The following is a 25,776-nucleotide window of genomic DNA, read 5'->3' on the forward strand; positions in this document are numbered from 1 at the left end:
TACACTTCGATGTTTATTGAGAGATGGAATATTTCATGACATGGCTTGAGTATTGTCGCCATTCAGCCGTAATGCCAGTTGGAAATATGACAGTAAGACGTATCGCTTTAAACAACCCATGACCAAGTCCAACATACGGGTAATTTCAAAATAAATATACATCGTTTCACATCTAATGGCGGAATAACCTAAATATGTTTATGCCGGAGGAAGAGTTTACGAGAGAGCATTTTGATTTGAGTCTATTTTCAGAATCAACTGAGTCGTGGTTACGTTGTGGCTGTTATATACCTATAATATGATTTATCAATAATGTTGAACAATGAAATATTGTTACGCCATTTTACCTGTACATAATGCATGTTTATTATGGTAAGTGAACGCCTGTCTCACAACAGTATTAAATAAACCCAACCTCCTGAAAATAGTATATAGTACACGACTACTTTATACTCTGACAAACTAGCAGAATATTTATACTTTCAAATGTCCGTGAAAACCTAGAAGTAGTGTAATAACAATTTCATTTATGATACCCTTAAACGAATCTTTGTAAATAAATGTGACAAAAGTGTCAAAAATGATTTACAGTACACCTGGTTGCATATCCAGTTTTCATTAAACTTGGTATAGGGATAGGTAACAACTCAATGAGTACCAGTGCACACTCCAACAAGAGATATGAGTGGTGGTGCATCAGGACAGATGGAATGATAGTTATCAGTTATCCAGATTATGGTAATGGTTACCAGTTATCCAGGTTATCAGTAATTTCAGTTTCAGCTCAGTAAAGTAGTATTGCATGTTTCAGTAGATTGAACTATCAAGTGTATCCATTACATACAAACATTGTTATCTTATTTCTCTTTTCAACACAATACTAATCCGTCTCCCTGCCCCCAAATATTAAGTTATCATCTTGCTCCTAAAATATAAGTCAGAACAAAACAGTTTCTATTGTCCCTGTCTACTGTATATAAGGGATATCTAACCCAACTAAAGGCAGTGGTGCTGAATACAAACATACTGCCTTGCATAGTGTGGTTTTAGCTAACTGTTAAACTCTATAAGCCTAACTATGTGGATGAGACCTAGTAACTACGTGCACATGATACATGTCACATTCAATTACAATACAGATTACAACGCAGGTTTCATTAGCACCTGTTATGACATTTCATCTGTACAAAATTCAATTCTTGTTACATTTCTACAAAATTCTACTTTTGCAACATTTCTACAAAATTCAATATTTGTAACACTGTTCCAAAATTTTGTATTTAGAACATTTCCAGAAAAATCAATATTTGTAACACTGCTACCAAATCCAATATTTGTAATATTTCAACAAAATCCAATATTTGTAACACTGCCACCAAATACAATATTTGTACACATGATGTAGTTTGTCTCCCATAGGTTAGAGAATACATTTACATACTCAAGAATAATTTTGCAATTCTGGATTTCCTCAGGAACGGACATTAAGGATTATTTTCTGGTTCCATTGGATCTGTCTTTAGAAATAATTAGTTATGTTTACTCATATTTTTATATGTTTTAATAAGAGTTTTTCTCTGTGGCTTTATAGTGAGCGAGTTAATATTTAACGTCACATCGGCAATATTTCAGCCACATATCGTGACTGTGGCTTTATAACAATATAACAATATAACATAACAATATTTAATACGTGATCTTATGGATTACAGATTTGTATTGATCATGATAGCCTCATGAATCTCAGCATGCCGATGTAAGTAGAATGACAGAACATAGTTACCTATGTTCTATATACAATATGAGTCACACATATACATGTACTCAGCAAATATGATTTCCCCAACAATAAACATAGGTAAGTACTTATTGTAACAAGATTACAAATAAATAGGTAAATAATGACACTATTTGTCTTCACAAATTATACGTTCTTAAACATAAAACACAAAAATACAGCAGTTTTATTTTGAATCATGATTATAAGAAATCCTAATTTAATTTGTTGTTGACAATAGACATGAATATATACAAGAAATATCATCATAAAGAATAATACATGTAGAGATAAAACAGAACATATAAAACAAATATTTATTTATGATTTATACTAATTATAATATGATTTACATTTCAAAAGCAGTATTATGAAACTGACAATGGTCATGACATGAGAGGTCTAAATATGTGAATCACTTGCAGTGTGAATCAGGTGTAATGTGAATCAGGGTGGGAACTACACACCTGACAACATTCCAGAGTGAGATAATAATGACATTTGGTCTTTACAACACTGGTATATAGTGTCCTGTTATTCCATGTCATTACTACAATGTATTTATCACATAGCCAGAATGCTTCCTTAGGACCCAATCTTGCTCTAAATCTTGAACAAATACATTTTGTCATGAAAATTTCCAGCATTCAAAGTCCCCAAACCAGCAGAGTTATAAATTACAAGCCCTGAAATAATTTCTAGAAATGTATGTACAAGTGTATAAGTATTTTTTAAAAAAAACCTTATGACATAATGCTAAAACATAACACAATGACATTATATGAATAAAATTGGAAAATAAAGAAAATATGTTCCCATTCATACAAAACAGCATTCTATCACTTAACACAATCAGCAAACATTGGTTCAGCAGCCAGTTAAGTCCAAGAGCAATGGACAAATACCTTCAGAATAGCCCTCAGCATTAACTGCATTCCAAATTACAGGTAACTAAAACCCTTAGCGATAGAAATGGATATTTCTTAAAGTATTTTTCTACAGTGTGTAATGAGACCTTGCTAATTCAGATGTGTGGACAGCACCTGGGATAAAAGACTCCCTGATTACCAACAATGGATGAAAAATGTGACACTGATTACGTGGTAGTGTACCTGAATATATTGTGCTGAGAAAGAGAGAGAGAGGAGGTTAGGAGAAAGCACCAGTGACAGGGAAGGGAGTGAGAGAAGGGGTAGAAGAAAAGAGCTGAAGAATGGGAAGGGGGACAAGAGCCAGTGAGGGCAGAAAGGGGTCGGTACGAAGGAAGAAATCAAAGTGGTATTGAGCTACAACTGGGTGAGTTTAGTTTTACACCACTCTCTGCAATATGCCACTCTTCCAGCTATATGGCAGCAGTGTGTTAATAATCAAATCTGTACTAGAAATCCAGTGATCAACAGCATGAGCATCACTTGACACAATTGGGATATGATGACATACGTCTACCAAGTCAGCGAGCCTGACCACACAATCCGGCTTGTCACTTCTTATGACAAGCATGGGTTACTAAAGGCCAATTCTAACCCGGATCTCCAGGGATATAGGATCAATACTGGATGATGGGTCTGTGAGAAAGGAACAGAGGGAGAGGTTACTAAAGATCTAAGCACAGCAGAATATCATGAATTTTTACAGTCTTCATCTTGATCATGGTACAGCGATGGCCGCTCACAATACGAAAACATGTCTACAACCTACTGCTCCTGAGGCTGTGGGGTAAAGACGTCTAAATACATATGTAAAGTGAGTATACAAAACAGGAAACCGCTTTGATCAGTAAATGTCAAAACACAACCATCAACAGTTCATACATCATCAAAATACTATATATTCCATTCAGGAAATATATGTTTAAACCTTTGCAATGCTATATTTCTTTAAAAATGTCAAAACATATCAAAAGATAAATAAAGATAGTGTCAGCAGAATTTGCCCATCTACTAATACCAACAGTGAATGGAGTATAGCTCTTATTATGCATATTGCAATGGAAGATCATTACATATTTGAAGCGTAGATGCCAACCGAAGCTCGCAATCTGCACAAACCACAATCAGATACAACCAGAAACACAGTTCATGTTCCATGTACAACTCAAGATCACAATCATGAACAGCAATGATACAAGAATCTGTATCGAAACTTCACACTCACTAAATAATGAAGTTGATATCAATGAATTTGGTCTATCTTGCATGTTCGCTTAAAACAAAATAAGTCATTGGTTTACCTTTCCACATTGTAAATGTTACTGTAATGAAGATCAGGTGATTAGAATAACATATCTTGGAAAAACACCTAGATTTGTAAAAACAAATAAAGACAAATTACACATATTGTCCAGACAGAATGAGTGATTGAGTGAGTGAGTACTACTGAATTAGTTTTATGCTGCGTTTAGCAATATTCCAGCAAAATCACAGTGGGGACACTGTGCACCTCATACACTGAACCCATATGGAGAATGAAACTCAAGATTCAGCATGACGAGTCAATGCTTTAACCTAGTCATGGTAGGAAGGAGAAAGATTCACTTTCTGGTGAACACTTTCTTAGCACTATCTTCATGAGAACCCGGTCGCCATGGTGATGGCTCTCAAAGTCAACAGATGACAAATGGAACATAGGACACTGTGTGCATCTACACAAGTGTAAACATACCAACCTTGCAGCACTTTAAAACATTGTTATTCTTACATCTGTCTACAGTAGTATTTGTAACAATGTGTTTCCAGCAGTCAAAAAACAATCTATAAAAACAATACAAAATCACTTAACTCTTAACACTTGCAATCACTAAAACTAAACTCTGTTCACATATCATGGCCTCAAACCAGAAAGTAATCTGAGAGTCACAATGATTGAAACTCTGACACAGAGTTAAAACAATAATGGCTTATGATTACCTTGTCAAACAGGACTCCTGAATATAACAAACATTAAACATTTTTACTTGAAGTGAAATGTGAAATTATTTACAAGTGTATGCATATATATTTCTATACCTATTACATGGTAACTAAAGTTGTATAACTAGCTGTGGTATATATCCTATACTCAGTGAAGAGGAGCTGATAATGTACTCTTATAAGTCAGTTCATCCTCATCATATATCCCTCTCGTGATTGTTACACTACCTGCCCGTAAACCAGCAGGAGTTGCTTCCCTTTGTCAGTTCTCTGGCTTAGTGTAGATTGTGCCTCTCTGTAAAAGAATATAAAAAAAAACTGCCATTGAAATGATTGAACCTTGGCATAACTGGGTCATACAGGCAGTAACAGTTTCATTTAACTGACAAGACACATCACATCGTCAATCAAGGACACCTACCAACACCTGTTTAATCAAGGACACCTTCCAACACGTGTTCAATCAAGGAATCTTACCATCACGTTTAATCAAGGACATCTTCCAACACATGGTCAATCAAGGACACTTACCAACACCTGTTAATCACATGACACACACCAACACATGTTCAATCCAAAACACCTACCCACACATTTTCAATCAAGCATTCTGGGCATTTTGGATGGAGATATGTGCAAAGATGACTGTCTGGGAGAATTGGTCGCCATGTTTGTCAAACAGGGGAAAGTGACGGTAACCTGCAACAAACAAGTACATGTACATGCAAAGCAATCATTTACTGACATTTAGGATAGACAAGGAATTGTAGTATCTAATAGTTAGTATACCTCTCACACTGACAGACACACACTATAAGTTTGTTGACAGTAAGAAGAATACAGTGGAAGCTGTCTAAACTGGAACTCTTTGGGACTGAAGAAATAATCTGGTTTAGACAAAGTGCTGGATTGTAGAACTGATATGTACAAGCCACAGATGGGACTGAGATTTTATGCTGGCGTTTACAACATGCCGAATTGGACAGATGCTGGTACTGACAGCTTCCATTGCACAAGTTTCACAGGTAGCAGTTAATAATATGTCACTGAGCTGAAAGTTTTGCTACGTCAAGCAGTTATTATCATGTCACACAAGGGGAGACAATTCATACCTTCCTGCAGACTTGTGAATGGTAGAGAGTAGTAGCCAATGAAATCATCCTTCCCACGATCTTCATCCTTCACCACAAAGCGGAGTATGGCAAGCTCCGGCACCCGTATGTTGAAGGTGAACACTTCATGCCAGCGGGGATTGAAACCTGGGCAAGAAATATATATTGAGATACATAAACTGAAATTCTGAAATCACTGATCTGTCATCCTGCAAGTATCATCTGAACTTTGGTACTAAACAAATCAGATGTCCATACTGGATGTGTTGTTGTTGTTGTTGTTGTTGTTGTTGTTGTTGTTGTTGTTTTGTCAACACCATCCTCAGCAATATTCCATTTGCACAAGGGATGCCTGCATATAATCAAGTATGAACCAGACAATCTGCTGAGTAATACTGTAGGCAATGGTCTATGTGTGTGGGCTATGATGACGTGTAATGCCATGAACCTCATAATTCGGTCTGACCATCCCATCTGCTTAGTGGCACAGGCAGCTGGCCATCACATCTAACCCTTATTCCCTTGTTCAAGACACGGTGCAGCTAAAGTTCCTTACCATTGTTATCGATTGTCTTGGTCCGGTTTTCTTTCGAATCAGAGGAAACTCCATGCACTTCAATCTTCACAAACGGATCAATTATCTCCCCTTTCTCAGAATCTTTTGGCTTCGGAATCTGATAGCCACTGATGATCTGCATAAAGCACAATATCCAATAAAATCTATCTGAAATATTTCATGTAGTGTTCAGAAATGCAGCAAACATGTTTTACTGGTTCATTTCTTTGTTAAATTGTTTGTTTGTATGTTCATCCCATCAGTGGTGATCAAGCTGTTTCATGGCAGCAGTCTGCATGTAAACAATTCTACACACGTAAAAACAGTGACTGAAAGGCAACAAATCACATTACCACTGGCACAGTGCATAGAGGCAATGGACCTATCTCAGTTTCTGTTAGATTCAAACAAACATGGTGTGCTGGACCTATGACTTGAACTCATGTAAGTCCTTCATCACAGAACTGACACTATCATGAAGAATGGTTCAGTTTTAGGATTAAGGTTCACAAACCATGACTGAAAGTCTCCCCCTTCAAATGTGTTCCAGTCTTCTGCATGACTTTATAATATAAGAACAGCAACTGTTAAAATAAATATTTAGTTTTCTGTATTGTAACAATCAGTCTCACCAGTATTTTCAGGACCTTGGACATGTTACTCCTTGTGACAGTGCCATTCACAATACCGAACATCTCCTCTGGAAACATACCAACAAACAACATTCAACATGGTCAATCACAAATGGCAATAAACAAAAAATCTCTTTTTTCTGACCAAAAGCAAAAGTGTTCGTTGCTTGGTCTGGGGTGGAAATAACCCACTGCCTGACGTCCCAGTCTAGTATTTTTTTCTGTTTTGCAAGCACATTTGTATATCCCACTGTCCAGTTGACTTTCCAGAATTAATTATGTTGCTTATTTGAAATATCAACAAGAAAATAGGCCAGTATCATGGAAAATTATTAGGGCAAGTGATTTTACAAGTGCCACTGTACCAAAGTACATTAGTAATTTTGAAGTTTATTCAACCACTGTCGGTGAAGGGTCTCATATTACCTCAGCCTCCTTTAAGATGACATTAAGCTAGTATTGCATTGTAAGAAACAAGAAAATATAAAATATGAACAGTTGCCATTAAGTCAAGTTATGACAAGGTTGAATGTTTGCACCTGAGAGTAAGAAATTAGGTTTCAGGATATAGCCGCTGTTGCCATTATCCATAAATCTCCCATGATTCAGCTGCATTGGTTCACTTCCTGTCTGATAGTTCAAGGCCACTGAAATTCAGAAAAAGCAAGTAGAGATTTTCCTAAAACAAATATAAAAACAAGAAATTAGTGCCTACCAGCATGGCACCAACATTAGCCGAAGGGTGAATTTAAACTACAGAACCAGAGGCGCTTACTTTCTTTGTACCATTGAATCAACCAAACACAGTGTGGAACAACAAGTTGAAACAGTAATGTATACCAAGATGGCACCAGTGATTCCTCGCTAACATCAGAGTGGAATAACAGATAGAAACAGTATATCATACCAAGATGGCACCAGTGATTCCTCACTAACATCAGAGTGGAATAACAGACAGAAACAGTACTGCATACCAAGATGGCACCCATGGTTCCACATGTGAAAATGGTAGAATAACATTATAGAACAAGTAGCACTTACCAACTTGGCAGCCATGGTTCCACATGGGAACAGGGTTGTAGTTGGAGGAGTCTGTTCGGGATCCAGCAGGATAGATCCTCAGGAGCTTGGAGTGGGACACCTTGTTGATGCCGGCTGCCACTGTCTGGAGAAGCTTCTCAATCTTGCTCTCTCCGAGTGAGTAGATGGCCAGGAGCCCTCCTGTAACATCAATGTGAGTGAGTGAGTGAGTGAGTGAGTGAGTGAGTGAGTGAGTGAGTGAGTGAGTGAGTGAGTCAGTCAGTGAGTCAGTGAGTCAGTGAGTCAGTGAATCAGTGAATATGGTTTTACACCACTTTCAGCAATATTCCAGCAATATCATAGCAGGGGACACCAGAAATGGGCTTCACACATTGTACCCATGAAGGAATTGAACCTGGGTTTCACCCTGATGGTCAAATCCTCTAACCATTAGACTAACTATCACAGATAAATAAGAGGCACATCTGAAAAGTACCAAATAAAGACAGCTTTTCTACATACTGGCTAATGTAAAAGGCCCTAATCTTTCAATCCTCACACTAAATTGCCTTCACAGAAGCCATTTTCTAATCTCTCCCCGATGAGTAACCCGTCTCCCTACACCCTTCCCTCCATCACTTGTTCACTGTACCTGATGTGGCAGCCTGCTCTGGGTCCTTGAAGCCAACACTGGTCATGCCAGTGATGCGAGACAGTTCCTGGCACAGCTTGATGTGTTTGTGTCCACTACTCTTTCCTTGCTCCTTCTGTTCAGTGTTTTCATTGACATCACCCTCTCCATCTTCCTCGTCACTTACATCATCGTTGTCGTGGTTGGTTGTGGGCAGCTTCTTCCCCTGCAACAACACAATGAAGCTGGAATCTTCTCAAACAGCTATCAATGACACCATATGTGACTCGATCACAAGAAAATACAGCCTCCTCGAACCAAGAATGAATAAACTCATCTGTATTTATAAAAATTACTCACACCTGATCCCAAAGAAAAAAATATATAATATTTTGCTCAAAATATAACCATCAACAAAGATTCCTACCCTCTTCCAAAGGCAACAAAAGATTTTTAGCTTTCTATGTTATTTCAGTGCAGTAACAAATAGTGCATTTAAGCAACTGACAACTGATCAAACCAGGTACAATGTATCCGTTAAATATAAATCTATTTAGAACATGGTGATCCATATTTACAGCCTTGCATATTTACATTGCTGCCAAAATTTAGTGCTGAGATAATCTAAGAAAGTTGTTCAGCAGCATGTAAGATAACATAGGAAGCAAATCTGTTGTACCTGAACTAGTCATCTTGTATGATTCATAAAAGTAAGTATAAACATGGAGGGTTTAAAATTGCCCTCTGTAACTGTATTTTGTCAAACTGATTGTCAGCCATTACTAAAAGGTGAACAAATTAGAAACAAACAAGTTTATCAAATAGGAGGAAAACTAAGTTTAACAGTAGAAAATAATAATTACCATCAGCATCTCTAAAGTAACATTTATTAAACAACATCTCTAAATGTATTTCCTTTGTATGCAATCATTATCACAACATATTATCTATTGTGCTGACAACATGAACGATGTTTATTAACACTTGCACAAGAAGCATGGATATATAGCGTCAGTCCCTCTGTTCAACAATCAGCCAGGTCAATTGTTGAAACCACCACTTATATCACCTTTTACTTTTATTAAAAGCATATTCTGCCCCAATATAATAACATAGCAACCCTTTAAAAGAAAACAATTAAGAATAATGAACGTAAATATTTGTTAGGTATTTTATCCGACACATTACATCATGATGATGATGATGATGATGATGATGATGATGATGATGATGATGATGACAATGGGGTGTTAGGAAGCATTATGCACACAATATTATGTCATAGATCTACAAGCAGCATCCTATATCGGGGGTGAGAAGTACAACAATGTAAGGTATTTAATTATCTTTAATAATACAATCACCAGTTAATAATATGTATGCTCAAGTTAAACCATGTATTTTGAACAATATTATCATCAACACTGTACAAATAATGAGCTTTTGAATGAACAGAAATTATAATATCAACAAAGGCTTACATAATGTTTTCCAGTGTATCTGACAAATCTTCATACTGGACTAGATATTGAATCAAGTAATATGTACTATGTACATGGCATAAATTTAAATGCATTAATTAATTATGATCATATTTTATGCATATGGATTTTGTGACATTATATTTCTTGCCATAAGAACACATTATATAATCTTATCCAGCAATTCAAACTTTTCTTTTGACAACTTTCTTTTGGATTTCAACATTTTTCAGTAATTTGGTTCAAAGTAGAAGAAGAAAGGTATATTTTTGCATAATGACCATACAATCGTACAAGGTGGTACAATACTGATTTTGGTTCCCATTTTGTTAAGAAATCCCTTTACACTGACACAAAGACAATGAGAAGCAGTTTTGCTCTGACAAAAAAGCATATAACATATTCAGAACATCCTATGTTGGCCTGGAGTGAAATATCCAATGAATCTCAATGTAAGGTACGATCGTACATGTATATAGACTGTGATATACACAACAATTGCACAACTGTTTTATACGATGTGGCAACTGAAGGCTGTTCCGGAGGCAAGAAGCGAAAAATTATAAGCTGGGTTTGGAATATTTTGAGAAAATGCTTAAGGTGCATATTTGTGTGGCAAGATATGCAGAAAAAGAGATTTCTCTTATGCAGGTGCTTGTACAAATCTTATCCTACAGGTGAAACTTAAAACATTACAAACACTATCCTCTATCAGACATTAAGTGTGTAGATTCACAACTGACTTTTCTCGTGCATAATTCACAAAGAAAACAAACTTCGTAAAATCCACATTTCTTAGTGAAAAATATAACATATTTCATGTAACAAAATATAAATGGACTGAAACAAAAATATTAGTGATGTTTGATATAAACCTAACACCAAAACATTTACAAAAAATATACAAACTGTTGACTATAATAATTTGTTAACTATGAAACGAATAAAAACAGACGACAAATGGTGTAAAAAAGCATTAAACCAACAAACAAACACAGTATTGTCACTTGATCTACCTTTAGCCGAGTTGATGCCAATGTCTTACCCTGTGAAGACAAATAATACACAAGCGATGCTGATTAGTACGAAGGTTACACACCACCAAAAACTATCATTCTGCAAACTGGATAGGGGTAGGAAACAGTCTCAAAATGAGCATAATCTCAATGAGTAGAGGGCTAAACTGAAAAAGCAAAGAATATACTTCTGCCGCCAGTAGGATCTAAATTTGGTGCTGGAAGGTATATGTGAGTTTCTACTTTGTTAATAATTTGTCAATGAAGATATAACTGACCATGAACATTTTTGACATACATCAAACGTAACATTTTTTAATAGCTTGTCCAACTTATCCTAGAGTAGTGCAGATAGGGTGATTAAAAGAATCTAACACAGTTCATTAACTGGTAACACTGCTTATTTATCAGGATATATTTTTAAAAACAGAAAACATTTAAACAATTATGGAACATGTCCCTGTTCCACATAGTTGGCTGAACACGATGTCTGCCAGTAGGAATACACTCACTGTCTGCCACCAGGAATACACTCACTGTCTGCCACCAGGAATACACTCACTGTCTGCCACTAGGAATACACTCACTGTCTGCGGAATACACTCACTGTCTCCCACTAGGAATACACTCACTGTCTGATACCAGGAATATACTCTTAGTATCAACGTCTGGTCGAATTTGTCACTACAAATTATTTCCTAGCTATATCAGTGGTATTTGTAAACAAGTTTCCCATAGGCACAAGAAACAATTGTCTCCTGCCAGTAACAAGGAACATATTGATATTGATAGTTTGAGGATACTTCTTTAGGATAAATCCAATCAATTCGGAAAAATAGACCTTTTTCAGTAAAAGAACTTTAGTTCTATATTTAAAAATAAAGCAAAATGAAAAAATCAAAGAAAATGGCTACCATCTGAAATATTTAATGCTTTTGTTCAGACTCCTTTTGAGCTGTGTCGCTAGAAATATTCAAATATTGGCCATATTCTAACTGAGAGCATCTGACATGGCGTTATTTATTCTCTGTATAAGAAAACATATATTTTTATATTTGTACTCTGAACAAGTTCTATCTAAACAACCCTCTTGCCACCCACAAGTATTTGTGCAGTAACATTCTCTTAAAGGGGCACATGCTAGGCTTGGCTTATTTGGCAGTCAGAGTGGATTTGACCAAAGTCCTTAAATATCACTTTTCCTGCTATTTCAGACCTGATGGTTTTATCAGTCTGACTGGTATTTATCCAAGAGTGTAGAATTAGGCAGAAATGAGCTCATTCGTCCTCTTTCCCTCGACAGCAGCGACAAGACAAGTGGCGGTAAAGACCACACAGCAATAATTCACACAAGTACTGAGACTCAGGTAATTAAGCTAGCGTGATTACACAGTTGCTGCACAATATAGAAGACAAAGGCCACTCGGGTATCTACATACTATTACTGGTCGCTTATCCTAGTCAAACATAAAACAACTGGGTAAGATACAGGGAAGGTGGGGACAGAACTTCCACAAAGTCTGGTACATTCCACAAACAACAAAAATAATTTATCGATGGCTTTAATATATAATTAAAACTGGCGAGGCTAAGTCACAAATATCTTTAAATTATTGTTGCTCATATGCCAAGATACTGAGCAAAAATGTGTCATTCATGGTCAAAGGAGATTAACAATCCTGGCATCATTTTGTACAAATGCATGTAACACACAATTTGTTTTTATATTTTTTTCAAACTTTAAAACAGTGATACTTCAGAATACACTTGTTTCAAAGTTGCAATCCATCAACTTATTGAATTTTAACACTCACTCACTCACTCACTCACTCACTCACTAACACACCAACATGGACATACATACTGTTGTGAACACTCTGAATTTAAGTGATTCAGTAATATTGCATTCACAGCTTTTCATTCTTTTGTGTTGATATTTCAAGACTTTTACAAGATGTTGTACTACTCCCTGACAGACATATTGGTTGCTGTTTAACACTGCACTCAGCAATATTCCAGCTATATAGTTGCGGTTGTAGATAATCAAGTGTTGATTAGATAATCCAGTGATCAACAGTATGAGCACTGACCCACACAACTGAGATATGATGACATATGTCAAACAAGTAGCAAGTCTGACCAACAGCTCCCATTTCACTGAGGTCAAACAGCCGGAAGGAAGGAGTTGGATAATGTTCTGCATTTTGATAATTAGCTAACATTATATTGTTTAGAAGTAAACACACTGGAGATGGTGTGTCATTATCAAAATTAATTACATGCATGTGTCTCACTGCTGTTATCAGATGGATATAAACGGACATATACTGATGGATCTAAATAAGGGAACATACATTAAACAAAGCATTAGTTGAACATGATTGTATTTAGGCTGCTGGCAGTGTCCTGGAGTCACACCATGTGTTAATATGCCTGTATGAAGCATTGCTGAAGATTGAGAGAGTGAGTCTTGCTTTTACGCTGCTTTTAGCATTTATATTCCAGCTACAAGATTGAGCGAGTGAGTCTTGCTTTTACGCTGCTTTTAGCATTTATATTCCAGGTACATCACGACAGAGGACACCTGAAGTGGGTTTCACACATTCCACTCATGTGGGAAATTGAACCCAGGTCTTCAGCGTGATGAGCAAGTGCTTTAACCACTAGGCTACCTCACAACTACCACCCGCATTATTTAACACAGCAAACACAGTCACCTGCAATAATGGCAAGTGTTCCCTTACTATTATCCATCAGTATAACTCTAATCACCACTAATTAGTACACTATCAATGAGACAACATTTCATGCATGTTCACATATCTCTGCTTAAATTAAAGCTTCTCATCCTTAGAAAAATCAATCTGTTGATCAGGTGATCTATGGACTTGTGACCCAGGTGAGTTCTTACCTTGATGAGGATCCGGTTCTTTAGCTCATGTGGGGTGGGTGTGTGGTCGAGCTCTCCCTCAGGGTACCATAATATGTCTGACAGTCATGTAAGGCTTAACAACATTGTCTGGACATAAAACAAGCCATGTGGATGCTATTTTACTTCCCTTCTGCTAATCAACAATTCAGTAGTCAAGTTAGACTAAGAACTAGTCTCTGTAATATTTTTCAAATTAAATTAAATTAAATTAAATTAAATTAAATTAAATTAAATTAAATTAAATTTATCAAATCAAATCAAATCAAATCTGACTTGCTACATAATCTAGACTTGTATGGGCTTTCTTTCTTTCTAGATTGGGAGCTGCACACACCCCATCCCCACCCTCTTGTCCTGAAAGTTTATTAAATGACCATTGAAACTCGTGAAAATGAACTGGGCACGCCACCCTTTCTCAAAAAGCTGTAACCAACTGTGGGCTCCTTCCACTTCAAATGGGTTTGTTTATTACTATCAAAATCGTATATATTCAGGGACTAAACATTAGTGTCACAAGTGTTTAATCAGGGTGTAGTATAGATGGATGAATGACTTGATCCCTGTGTCAGTGAAGGATACCACCCAGAATTTCTGTCAGGTGCTTGGCCATCACCTTCTGCTGGTCAATGGAGCAGTGGTTTTCTAGGGACAGAGTCAGAGGGTACCTGCAACAGTGGACAAGTATGGGAATTGGGTTTCATCGTAGCAAGCACATACTGAGTAAGTGAGTTGGATTTTATGCCACTTTTAGCAATATTCAAGCAAAATCACAGTGGGGACACACATTGTACCCATGTGAGACAAGTGGCTGGAGACATGTTTCTGAAAATGCCAAGTACCACTTGCATCCTTAACCACTATTCCACGAGCTATCAGTGTCATGCTGATATGTAAATCATAGCAACAGGTTATTGGTCACTATTGCACTGTATCAGGTCTTGAAGTGGAATGTTCATGTATTCCTTGAAGATGAATGTAGCAAATCTTATAATAATTAAATCTTGATCAATTGCGAAGGTGAGCTAAGAATCGATCGGTTCATTCATTTTCAGGTATTGTTGCATTAAACTGCTCACGGAGATGCTTTGAAGGCATAGTCTTTGATGGCCATGATCACATCACGGAAGAGGATCTTGGAGGTGAGGGTGTAACCATGGTAGATGATGGGTTCATCGTCAGGCCCGTCCCAGCAGTCCACTACAAGACAGGACACATTGGTATCAAGAACATGAGTCTACAATTGGAGAAGTGTCAAATAACACTGTATTTCTGTCAGTTTCAATGAAGATTAAGTAAGTATATCATCTCACGTTCCACACAGCGACATCCCTTGGTGAGGGCGGCGATGTACGCTTCCACCTTGCTGGGGCCCTTCAGCTGGTCCTCTGATAGATACCTACGACAATCAACACAATCAACGGTTAGCATAGTTGCCTTTTATGGCAAGGATGGGTTGCTGAAGACCTATTCTAACCCAGGGCCTTCACGGGTCGTTTTTATTCAGAGGTATTTTAACGATATACTTTCATTTCACATTGAAAGCAACATACGTCTCATTTGTTGTGCCTTCACTGGACAGCAAGTCACCTATAGCGAGCCATGATATTTATAGGGGTGGATCCAGGATTTTAGGGAAGGGTTGCCACCACCCCATGCCCTGGCACACACCCACCCTCCTCTACATCCACCCCTGTATAAGTTCTACTTGAACAGCGTGGAAATGCTGCCCATCTGGCAAGTGGACAGAGTTACATCCCTTGGGTACCATACCAAGAACCAATGATTCTGGGTTCCTAAGTTTGTCAGTAACCTGCTTGTGGGTTTACACCAAACTGGTCAATGTCTGACAGAGCTTCAGATAAGGTTCAGATCATGTCAGTACTATACCCTGCAACTATATTTTTATGGAGTGGGTATTAAGAATATTGAGTGGATATTTCATTTTCCGTTGCACTGATTTCAAATATGTATGTCAATAGATTTTGAGCAGAAGTGGATAACGTACATCTGCCCTTCATCCACTATTACACTATCATCATGGAGAAATTCAGCAAAAAGTGCAAAAGTCTTCAAACTTACCAAAAAAACAATAAAATACAGAAACAAAACATAAGATGCACACCATTAGAATCCCGAAAAACCCCACGTATAAGTTCACTGAATTCCATAAAGCTGTTTTTGAGGAGAAGTGGATGGTGTACATAAACAGTTTCATATGGATGGACAGACGGCCGGGACCTAAAATCACTCATCCTATACTAACAGTACAACTTGATAGTAATCAATGTCTTTTTCACTACACAAGAAATGTTTGTAAATAGATTCTGTACGTATGTTTTAATTTTTTTGCACATCTAACACTTTTTAATGTGTAATGGATATGCAACAATTAGTTCTTCAATGCATAGTTGGAAATTTTCCATGAGTATTTTACCCGCATATGCAGCTTATCTTGGCCTCTGGTCTGCAACTGATATCACCTCGGGCTTCTGTGTTCTGCACTTTGATTAATCTGATTAATTATTTGATAATTCCTATACAATGACAATGCCATGATGGCCATTGATTGGTACACACGTGTTATGGGAAGAAGCAATCAAGTAATGCGTCATGGGGCGCTGCATGTCCTGGTACACTCGACTGTGTTCGGGGTTGAACAACTGCTGCTTGTCAGAGGACAGGAACACTCGGAAACCTGCAACATCGGCGCCACTCTTCCTCATACCAAATACTTTAAGCTCACATACAATGTAAAACACAGCTTTGCAGATTCTATTACCTTTCGGTATGGACTTACTGAAACAATTCATTAAAAATGCCAATTCAAACTTTAACGTTGAAAAAAAACGTGATGAAAAAGGCCCGTGAAATCAGAATGCAAAAAATTCAATAAAGTGGTAGCAACAGCTATGCAGCACTGCACTCATGATGCATGTGCAGTGAATAGGTTTGAGGAGCTTGAAACAGTATGTCTGCCTGGAGTATGAAGTCATGAGCAGTAGCATAATGTTGGTTGTTTACACAAACAAGTAAATAATCTACTACCCTGTATGGGTTTATATAACCTGTATAGCCATATACACTACCCTGTATGGGTTTATATAACCTGTATAGCCATATACACTACCCTGTATGGGTTTATATAACCTGTATAGCCATATACACTACCCTGTATGGGTTTATATAACCTGTATAGCCATATACACTACCCTGTATGGGTTTATATAACCTGCATAGCCATATACACTACCCTGTATGGGTTTATATAACCTGCATAGCCATATACACTACCCTGTATGGGTTTATATAACCTGCATAGCCATATACACTACCCTGTATGGGTTTATATAACCTGTATAGCCATATACACTACCCTGTATGGGTTTATATAACCTGCATAGCCATATACACTACCCTGTATGGGTTTATATAACCTGTATAGCCATATACAATACCCTGTATGGGTTTATATAACCTGTATAGCCATATACACTACCCTGTATGGGTTATCATAACCAAAGGATTTTGAAGGGTATTACAGTTCTGGACACCCTTTCAAAATACCATGTGACGAATTTATTACCCTTAAGATCTTTTGATTTTGCTTATCTTTACACAACAACATTCAACCTTCGACAGAATGAGATGCAAAATGTTTTGCCATGAGTTTTCCTGAACAGTCATACAAGGAGATAACTTGGGATCGCTTTGTTTATGATAAATATGATCGAATTTGAGGTTTTGTTAAACAGCAAGTAAAATGCAGAACTGTGTTATTTTTTAATATATTTACTAACACAAACAAATAAAAAAATATGGTAACAATTGTATTACTCTGTTATACTCATAATTTCGAAGCGATCAGCCATTTGGCAGCCACATTCCATCTAAGGTCAAAGTCATTTGTACAGTCTGTGTAGTGTGTCATGTGAAAGACTTGAGCTTCGTACACCCTTGCAAATCTGCCTGCAAGGTTTTGTATGCTTTGGCTACTGACCAATCAGAATTTGACAAATTTATCTTAAGGGTAATAATAACCTGTATGGGCTCGTATAACCTGTACAGTCATATACACAAACCTGTATGGGCTTATACAACCTCTCTATGGGCATATACACCAGTCTGTGTTGCCTTATATACACTATCCTCTATGGACAATATACACTACCCTGAATGGACAATGTACACTACCTTGTATGGACATTTGGTCCCTCTGTTTCATCACAGAATGGGGTTCATGTGTCTGAATGAAAGTGCGACATGTTTCTTCATCTGCATCCATCATCTGAAACACATACAATACAGCGGCACACATCAAGGGAGGTAACTCAGGCAAACCCTCAAAATCTCATCAGCAATGTGAGATGATGCTATAGTTCTAACTTCCTAGATTGTTCTGACAGTTATGTAGTCAGCTGTTTTGAAGTTGTGTCTCACCCTTTGTGCCTCTCTGAGGAAGGACAGCAGATCTCGCACCGTTAAGTAGGCCTTTCCTCGTGTGTATCTGTAGTGTAGAGAAGTCACAGTGAGAGAGGTTACACCAAGGGAAGGCAGGATTCAGCAGGGCAAGTCTTTATTCTAAAATGATTTCCAAAAAGTGTCATTTGCCATGGACTGGAGTAGCATGTCCTGTCTATATCCACAAGACCCCAAACCACTAAGGCCATCAGCAACCAATACCTCAACACCCATTCATACCTAGACATCAGCAACCAATACCTCAACACCCATCCATATCTAGACATCAGCAACCAATACCTCAACACCCATCCATATCTAGACATCAGCAACCAATACCTCAACACATCAGCAACCAATACCTCAACACCCATCCATATCTTGACATCAGCAACCAATACCTCAACACCCATCCATATCTAGACATCAGCAACCAATACCTCAACACCCATCCATATCTAGACATCAGCAACCAATACCTCAACACCCATCCATATCTAGACATCAGCAACCAATACCTCAACACATCAGCAACCAATACCTCAACACCCATCCATATCTTGACATCAGCAACCAATACCTCAACACCCATCCATATCTAGACATCAGCAACCAATACCTCAACACCCATCCATATCTAGACATCAGCAACCAATACCTCAACACCCATCCATATCTAGACATCAGCAACCAATACCTCAACATCCATCCATATCTTGACATCAGCAACCAATACCTCAACACCCATCCATACCTTGACATCAGCAACCAATACCTCAACACCCATCCATATCTAGACATCAGCAACCAATACCTCAACACCCATCCATATCTAGACATCAGCAACCAATACCTCAACACATCAGCAACCAATACCTCAACACCCATCCATATCTAGACATCAGCAACCAATACCTCAACACCCATCCATATCTAGATATCAGCAACCAATACCTCAACACCCATCCATATCTAGACATCAGCAACCAATACCTCAACACATCAGCAACCAATACCTCAACACCCATCCATATCTTGACATCAGCAACCAATACCTCAACACCCATCCATATCTAGACATCAGCAACCAATACCTCAACACCCATCCATATCTAGACATCAGCAACCAATACCTCAACACCCATCCATACCTTGACATCAGCAACCAATACCTCAACACCCATCCATATCTAGACATCAGCAACCAATACCTCAACACCCATCCATACCTAGACATCAGCAACCAATACCTCAACACCAATCCATATCTAGACATCAGCAACCAATGCCTCAACACCCATCCATATCTAGACATCAGCAACCAATACCTCAACACCCATCCATATCTAGACATCAGCAGCCAATACCTCAACACCCATCCATATCTAGACATCAGCAACCAATACCTCAACACCCATCCATATCTAGACATCAGCAACCAATACCTCAACACCCATCCATATCTAGACATCAGCAACCAATACCTCAACACATCAGCAACCAATACCTCAACACCCATCCATATCTAGACATCAGCAACCAATACCTCAACACCCATCCATATCTAGATATCAGCAACCAATACCTCAACACCCATCCATATCTAGATATCAGCAACCAATACCTCAACACATCAGCAACCAATACCTCAACACTCATCCATATCTAGACATCAGCAACCAATACCTCAACACCCATCCATATCTAGACATCAGCAACCGATACCTCAACACACATCCATATCTTGACATCAGCAACCAATACCTCAACACCCATCCATATCTAGACATCAGCAACCAATACCTCAACACCCATCCATATCTAGACATCAGCAACCAATACCTCAACACCCATCCATACCTTGACATCAGCAACCAATACCTCAACACCCATCCATATCTAGACATCAGCAACCAATACCTCAACACCCATCCATATCTTGACATCAGCAACCAATACCTCAACACCCATCCATATCTTGACATCAGCAACCAATACCTCAACACCCATCCATATCTAGACATCAGCAACCAATACCTCAACACCCATCCATACCTTGACATCAGCAACCAATACCTCAACACCCATCCATATCTAGACATCAGCAACCAATACCTCAACACCCATCCATATCTAGACATCAGCAACCAATACCTCAACACCCATCCATATCTAGACATCAGCAACCAATACCTCAACACCCATCCATATCTTGACATCAGCAACCAATACCTCAACACCCATCCATATCTAGACATCAGCAACCAATACCTCAACACATCAGCAACCAATACCTCAACACCCATCCATATCTAGATATCAGCAACCAATACCTCAACACCCATCCATATCTAGACATCAGCAACCAATACCTCAACACATCAGCAACCAATACCTCAACACCCATCCATATCTAGACATCAGCAACCAATACCTCAACACCCATCCATATCTAGACATCAGCAACCAATACCTCAACACCCATCCATATCTAGATATCAGCAACCAATACCTCAACACCCATCCATATCTAGACATCAGCAACCAATACCTCAACACCCATCCATATCTAGATATCAGCAACCAATACCTCAACACCCATCCATATCTTGACATCAGCAACCAATACCTCAACACCCATCCATACCTTGACATCAGCAACCAATACCTCAACACCCATCCATATCTAGACATCAGCAACCAATACCTCAACACCCATCCATATCTAGACATCAGCAACCAATACCTCAACACATCAGCAACCAATACCTCAACACCCATCCATACCTTGACATCAGCAACCAATACCTCAACACCCATCCATATCTTGACATCAGCAACCCATACCACAACAACCATCCATATCTTGACATCAGCAACCAATACCTCAACACCCATCCATATCTTGACATCAGCAACCAATACCTCAACACCCATCCATATCTTGACATCAGCAACCAATACCTCAACACCCATCCATATCTTGATATCAGCAACCAATACCTCAACACCCATCCATATCTTGACATCAGCAACCAATACCTCAACACCCATCCATATCTAGACATCAGCAACCAATACCTCAACACCCATCCATATCTAGACATCAGCAACCAATACCTCAACACCCATCCATATCTAGACATCAGCAACCAATACCTCAACACCCATCCATATCTAGACATCAGCAACCAATACCTCAACACCCATCCATATCTAGACATCAGCAACCAATACCTCAACACCCATCCATATCTAGACATCAGCAACCAATACCTCAACACCCATCCATATCTAGACATCAGCAACCAATACCTCAACACCCATCCATATCTAGATATCAGCAACCAATACCTCAACACCCATCCATATCTACATATCAGCAACCAATACCTCAACACCCATTCATACCTTGACATCATCTTACACTTCCTCAAGTCCACTCACATTTCTCAACACCACCAACGCAATATGACACCACTCATACCTCAACACCATCCACCCATCATGACAACATCCACCCATGACAACACCATCCACCCATGACAACACCAGCCACCCATCACGCACACCAGCCACCCATCACGCACACCAGCCACTCATACCACAACACCACCCACCCATCAGGACACCATCCACCCATCACAACACCACCCACCCATCACCCACACCATCCATCCATCATGACACGTGCACCATCCACCCAATGTGACACCATCCACCCATCAAGACACCATCCACCCATCACAACACCACCCACCCATCACCCACACCATCCATCCATCATGACACCATCCATCCAATGTGACACCAGCCAACCATCATGACACCAGCCACCCATACCTCACCAACATCTACCTACTACAACACCATACCCCCAATATCACACCATCTACCCACATGACACCAACCAAATTCCCGTACAACAGAAAACATGCTCTGCCACCCACCGAAGAAATATCTCCTCCAGTTCTGGCCTCTGTGTCAAGGCATGGTAGAAGTTGACAAACTCGTTCCTGTCCAAGACAGCCTTGCTTTTGGTACTCTTGTTTGTGTCTGCCTTCTACAAGAAGAAAGTCATCAGTGTTCAAACAGGATGCATGTCCAAGAAGTGAACATACTTATATACATTTTGATACTTGAACTGCACCATTTTAACAGTGTCCACGTAGACAGATAAAGTTTACCCAGTAGCATATAGCCAGACTCTGCAGCATCTAACATAAAGAGTTTGAGTTCTAGCCTCACTGAAAGAGCATACTGCATTTATGGAGCATCAGATTCATGTGAGAGGAATGGAATTGGTTTTGGAATTCTCTTATGGAAAATAAAATTAAATGGCAAAATGGACTCCACAAGGACACTCTTAAGGATATAATTTGAGAAGATCCAACAGGTCATACATCAAACATCTGCTTGACATACTCCTTCTTCAGATCTGCGTTCAGCTTCTTGAGGAGTTTCATCACCTCCTCAAAGTCCAAGGCTCCATCTCCATTTCTGTCAGCCATGTTGAATGCTTCTCGCACCCATGTGTCAAGGTCAAGGTCAAAACAAGCATTGCCAAAATGCATAGATTTCAGTAATATAACTGTTCCACTATTCATCATTTTAAACACATGCATTAATCATTTAATCATTTTTAAAAGACAGCAAATTACACTTTCAAAAGATTTCAACTCGATCTTCAATTGTTGAGGATGTTATCTGTAAAAACTAAGGCATCTTATGATCAAAACATGACTTCTTCATCCTCAAACAGTGGGTTTTCATCCAAAACACTTTCTCTGCAGGGGTATAACTGGATAACCCCAATCAAAAAATCAAATTTCCAACACAACCAACAACCTATGAATCTTTTCTTTGCACCAAGACAAAGGTTGTGCATTGCCCCTAGCTATGTCACATGAACATTGTGTGTATGTTGTTTAACACCTCACTGGGCAATATTTTAGCAATACCCCAGCTGTCAGTAAATACTGAATGTGAACCAGACAAGCTTGGGGTTGACAGTGCATGCATCAATGCTGCACTCATTTGGCAGTAATTTTGTAACTCGAATAACACTGAATCACATACAACAAACGGAAATTACTTATGTATTGCAAATGCAAATCAATGGAAGGAAGATAACTTCTCTTTTTCATGTCTGCAAAATCTGGCAATGACCACAAAAAGATTTGTACCTGTGCTTAAAACAATTCAGAATTAACATTGAGAGCTCAGCAATTTACAAACTGTTGTTCACTGGTCGTGGTCCCTTGTGGCCCATGGCTTGGTTTACCCTCAATGTTTATGTTCTCCTTGCTCTTCAGGCTCAGGGAACTTAAACACAAACACCCTCATCGAGGGTGCATCATCCTTTACCTTACCTCACACACAAATGTCGCTTTCCGATTGGCTAAGCGCTATTCTGCTATTTTCAATGTACCCCGCTTACAGGCAATGTATTATTTTCAATGTATACCACTGGGAATTCCGAACTCTTCAGATGCTTCATGGTAGTACTTCTTTGTCTCCAATACCATTGAATCACGCATGAAGCATGGATGTTTTGCGATTGAAAATCGATGGAAGGGAGATAACTCTAAATCTGTTTACCTTGTGTCGTCTGCAAATTGGCGATTCACCTCGCATTCAACATAAGTGATTCAAACAGTTAAAAATTAAAATTCAGGTGTTGGGTAAGATAAATACGTTGTTCACTGGTCCCTCGGGGTACATGAGCCCATGGCGCCCTCGTGACCAGTGAACAACTTAAAATGTAGATTTCGATGAAGTTTCTCAGTGTTTCCAAGATTATTCCCGAACACATTACTCCAGCCCTAGTCGTTAACACAAGGACATATGTCTGTCAATGCCCCAAGGATATCTGTCTGTCTCATTGCGTTGTTCAGCCAACTTGTCCTTCTGGATGGCGTAGCGCAGACCTCGCAGCCACATGTCTCGGATCTCCTGTCGCTGGGCCATGAGGTACACCACTTTGTGGTTGGCCCCCATCACCACCGCCAGACACAGGCTTTTCTAGACAAGAGAATCATCAGTTCATCAGTACATCATCCACAGGTGAGTCAGTGTGGTTTTATCCCATCTTTAGCAATATTCCAGCACTATCACAATAGACACGAGGAATGGGTGTCACACACATTGTACCCATGTGCCAACAATGGCACAAGCTGACACTTACTCCACTGCCCCATCTACACAAACACTAGACTTTTCCAGTGGGTATCTGAGGTCAGTAGATATTTTCCAAGATTAAACACAACATTGTCTGTCTCACATTCCCTGAATCACATTATTTTCCCTTCTGTCCATCCCCTTCCCCTAAGTGAAGCAAGTCTAGATTTATCCTCAAGTTTAGGTTCTGAATCTTTCTGCCCACAGAGCTTCTTTCCAATTTAAATGGAGTTATTTGGTTGTGACAAAATGAATCTAACAGGACAGAAACTTCCAGCAGTATATGGTATCTGTGATTATTGAACCATCTGTAATTAGAAAATCCTGGTACACACTTCCAACAGAATGTTTCTTGTGGTAAGTATATTACGTAAGGGATTTATAAAGGCAGATTGCATACACTTCAAATGATCACAGCTTGTGATCAGTCAGTGATCTCAATCAGTTCTGTCTAAGAATACCTTTAACCCTTGAGAATACAGACTGACATGACGTTATTTAAACAATTAACATTATTAGATGAGTGAAAAAGACTTCCTGATAGCATCAAAATGAATTACACATTACAGCGTGCAGACAGATATAGTTTTGCCCACAATATGATATAATGGAATTATAATACCCTATCTTACAGCAATGATATTATTTCCTTCATGTAGTAGGGGCTGCAATCATTCAAAATAATCACTTTGGACCCATATTAATGTGCCCAATCATTAAGTTTACACGTATTGAAGGGCCAATATCTGCCAGGAAATGATCAATTTGCCATGCTGGGTGGGCCGTTCTTACATCAAGTCCTTGTAGTTTCTTCGAGTAGTCTTTCTCTCCTTCTCGGACCTCACGAATCTTCGATATCCGGACTGCAAAGTAAACACAATTAAATCACAACTAGAACAGCATAATCTAAGATCTATTAAATTCTTGCATGCTGAAAATGATTACGATTGTCAAATTTCATATTGCTTCTAATCAAGAAAGGGTTAGGTCAAGAAAGGTTTGGTTCAAGAATATAGGTTTTCAAATAAGTGGCTTGAATGTGTGTAACAAAAGCAGATCTGTTGGTTGAAGC

The 25,776-nt window shown here is 38.7% G+C and overlaps 1 protein-coding gene across 6 annotated transcripts in view; it reads right to left on the reverse strand.

The window, feature by feature from the left end:
• The window catches only part of LOC137262194 (1-phosphatidylinositol 4,5-bisphosphate phosphodiesterase delta-1-like), a 90,440-nt gene continuing 64,664 nt past the window's right edge, over positions 1-25,776 (reverse strand). For 5 of the 6 annotated variants that reach the window (XM_067799987.1, XM_067799989.1, XM_067799985.1 and 2 more), the window contains exons 3-22: positions 25,497-25,567; positions 24,395-24,548; positions 22,928-23,055; positions 22,475-22,587; positions 18,504-18,570; positions 18,258-18,351; positions 16,644-16,761; positions 15,377-15,462; positions 15,143-15,263; positions 14,646-14,731; positions 14,046-14,122; positions 11,135-11,164; positions 8,659-8,863; positions 8,028-8,207; positions 7,526-7,633; positions 6,987-7,054; positions 6,355-6,490; positions 5,799-5,945; positions 5,274-5,385; positions 1-4,981 (exon numbers count right to left, since the gene is read on the reverse strand). In XM_067799987.1, coding sequence (XP_067656088.1) covers positions 5,288-5,385; positions 5,799-5,945; positions 6,355-6,490; positions 6,987-7,054; positions 7,526-7,633; positions 8,028-8,207; positions 8,659-8,863; positions 11,135-11,164; positions 14,046-14,122; positions 14,646-14,731; positions 15,143-15,263; positions 15,377-15,462; positions 16,644-16,761; positions 18,258-18,351; positions 18,504-18,570; positions 22,475-22,587; positions 22,928-23,055; positions 24,395-24,548; positions 25,497-25,567 — 2,087 coding nt within the window. In that variant the 3' untranslated portion in view covers positions 1-4,981; positions 5,274-5,287. The remainder of the gene's footprint in view (positions 4,982-5,273; positions 5,386-5,798; positions 5,946-6,354; positions 6,491-6,986; positions 7,055-7,525; positions 7,634-8,027; positions 8,208-8,658; positions 8,864-11,134; positions 11,165-14,045; positions 14,123-14,645; positions 14,732-15,142; positions 15,264-15,376; positions 15,463-16,643; positions 16,762-18,257; positions 18,352-18,503; positions 18,571-22,474; positions 22,588-22,927; positions 23,056-24,394; positions 24,549-25,496; positions 25,568-25,776) is intronic. The other variant, XM_067799986.1, reaches the window with a different exon arrangement.

Source organism: Haliotis asinina, chromosome 14 (assembly GCF_037392515.1).
Source record: "Haliotis asinina isolate JCU_RB_2024 chromosome 14, JCU_Hal_asi_v2, whole genome shotgun sequence".
NCBI classification, from domain to species: Eukaryota; Metazoa; Mollusca; class Gastropoda; order Lepetellida; family Haliotidae; genus Haliotis; species Haliotis asinina.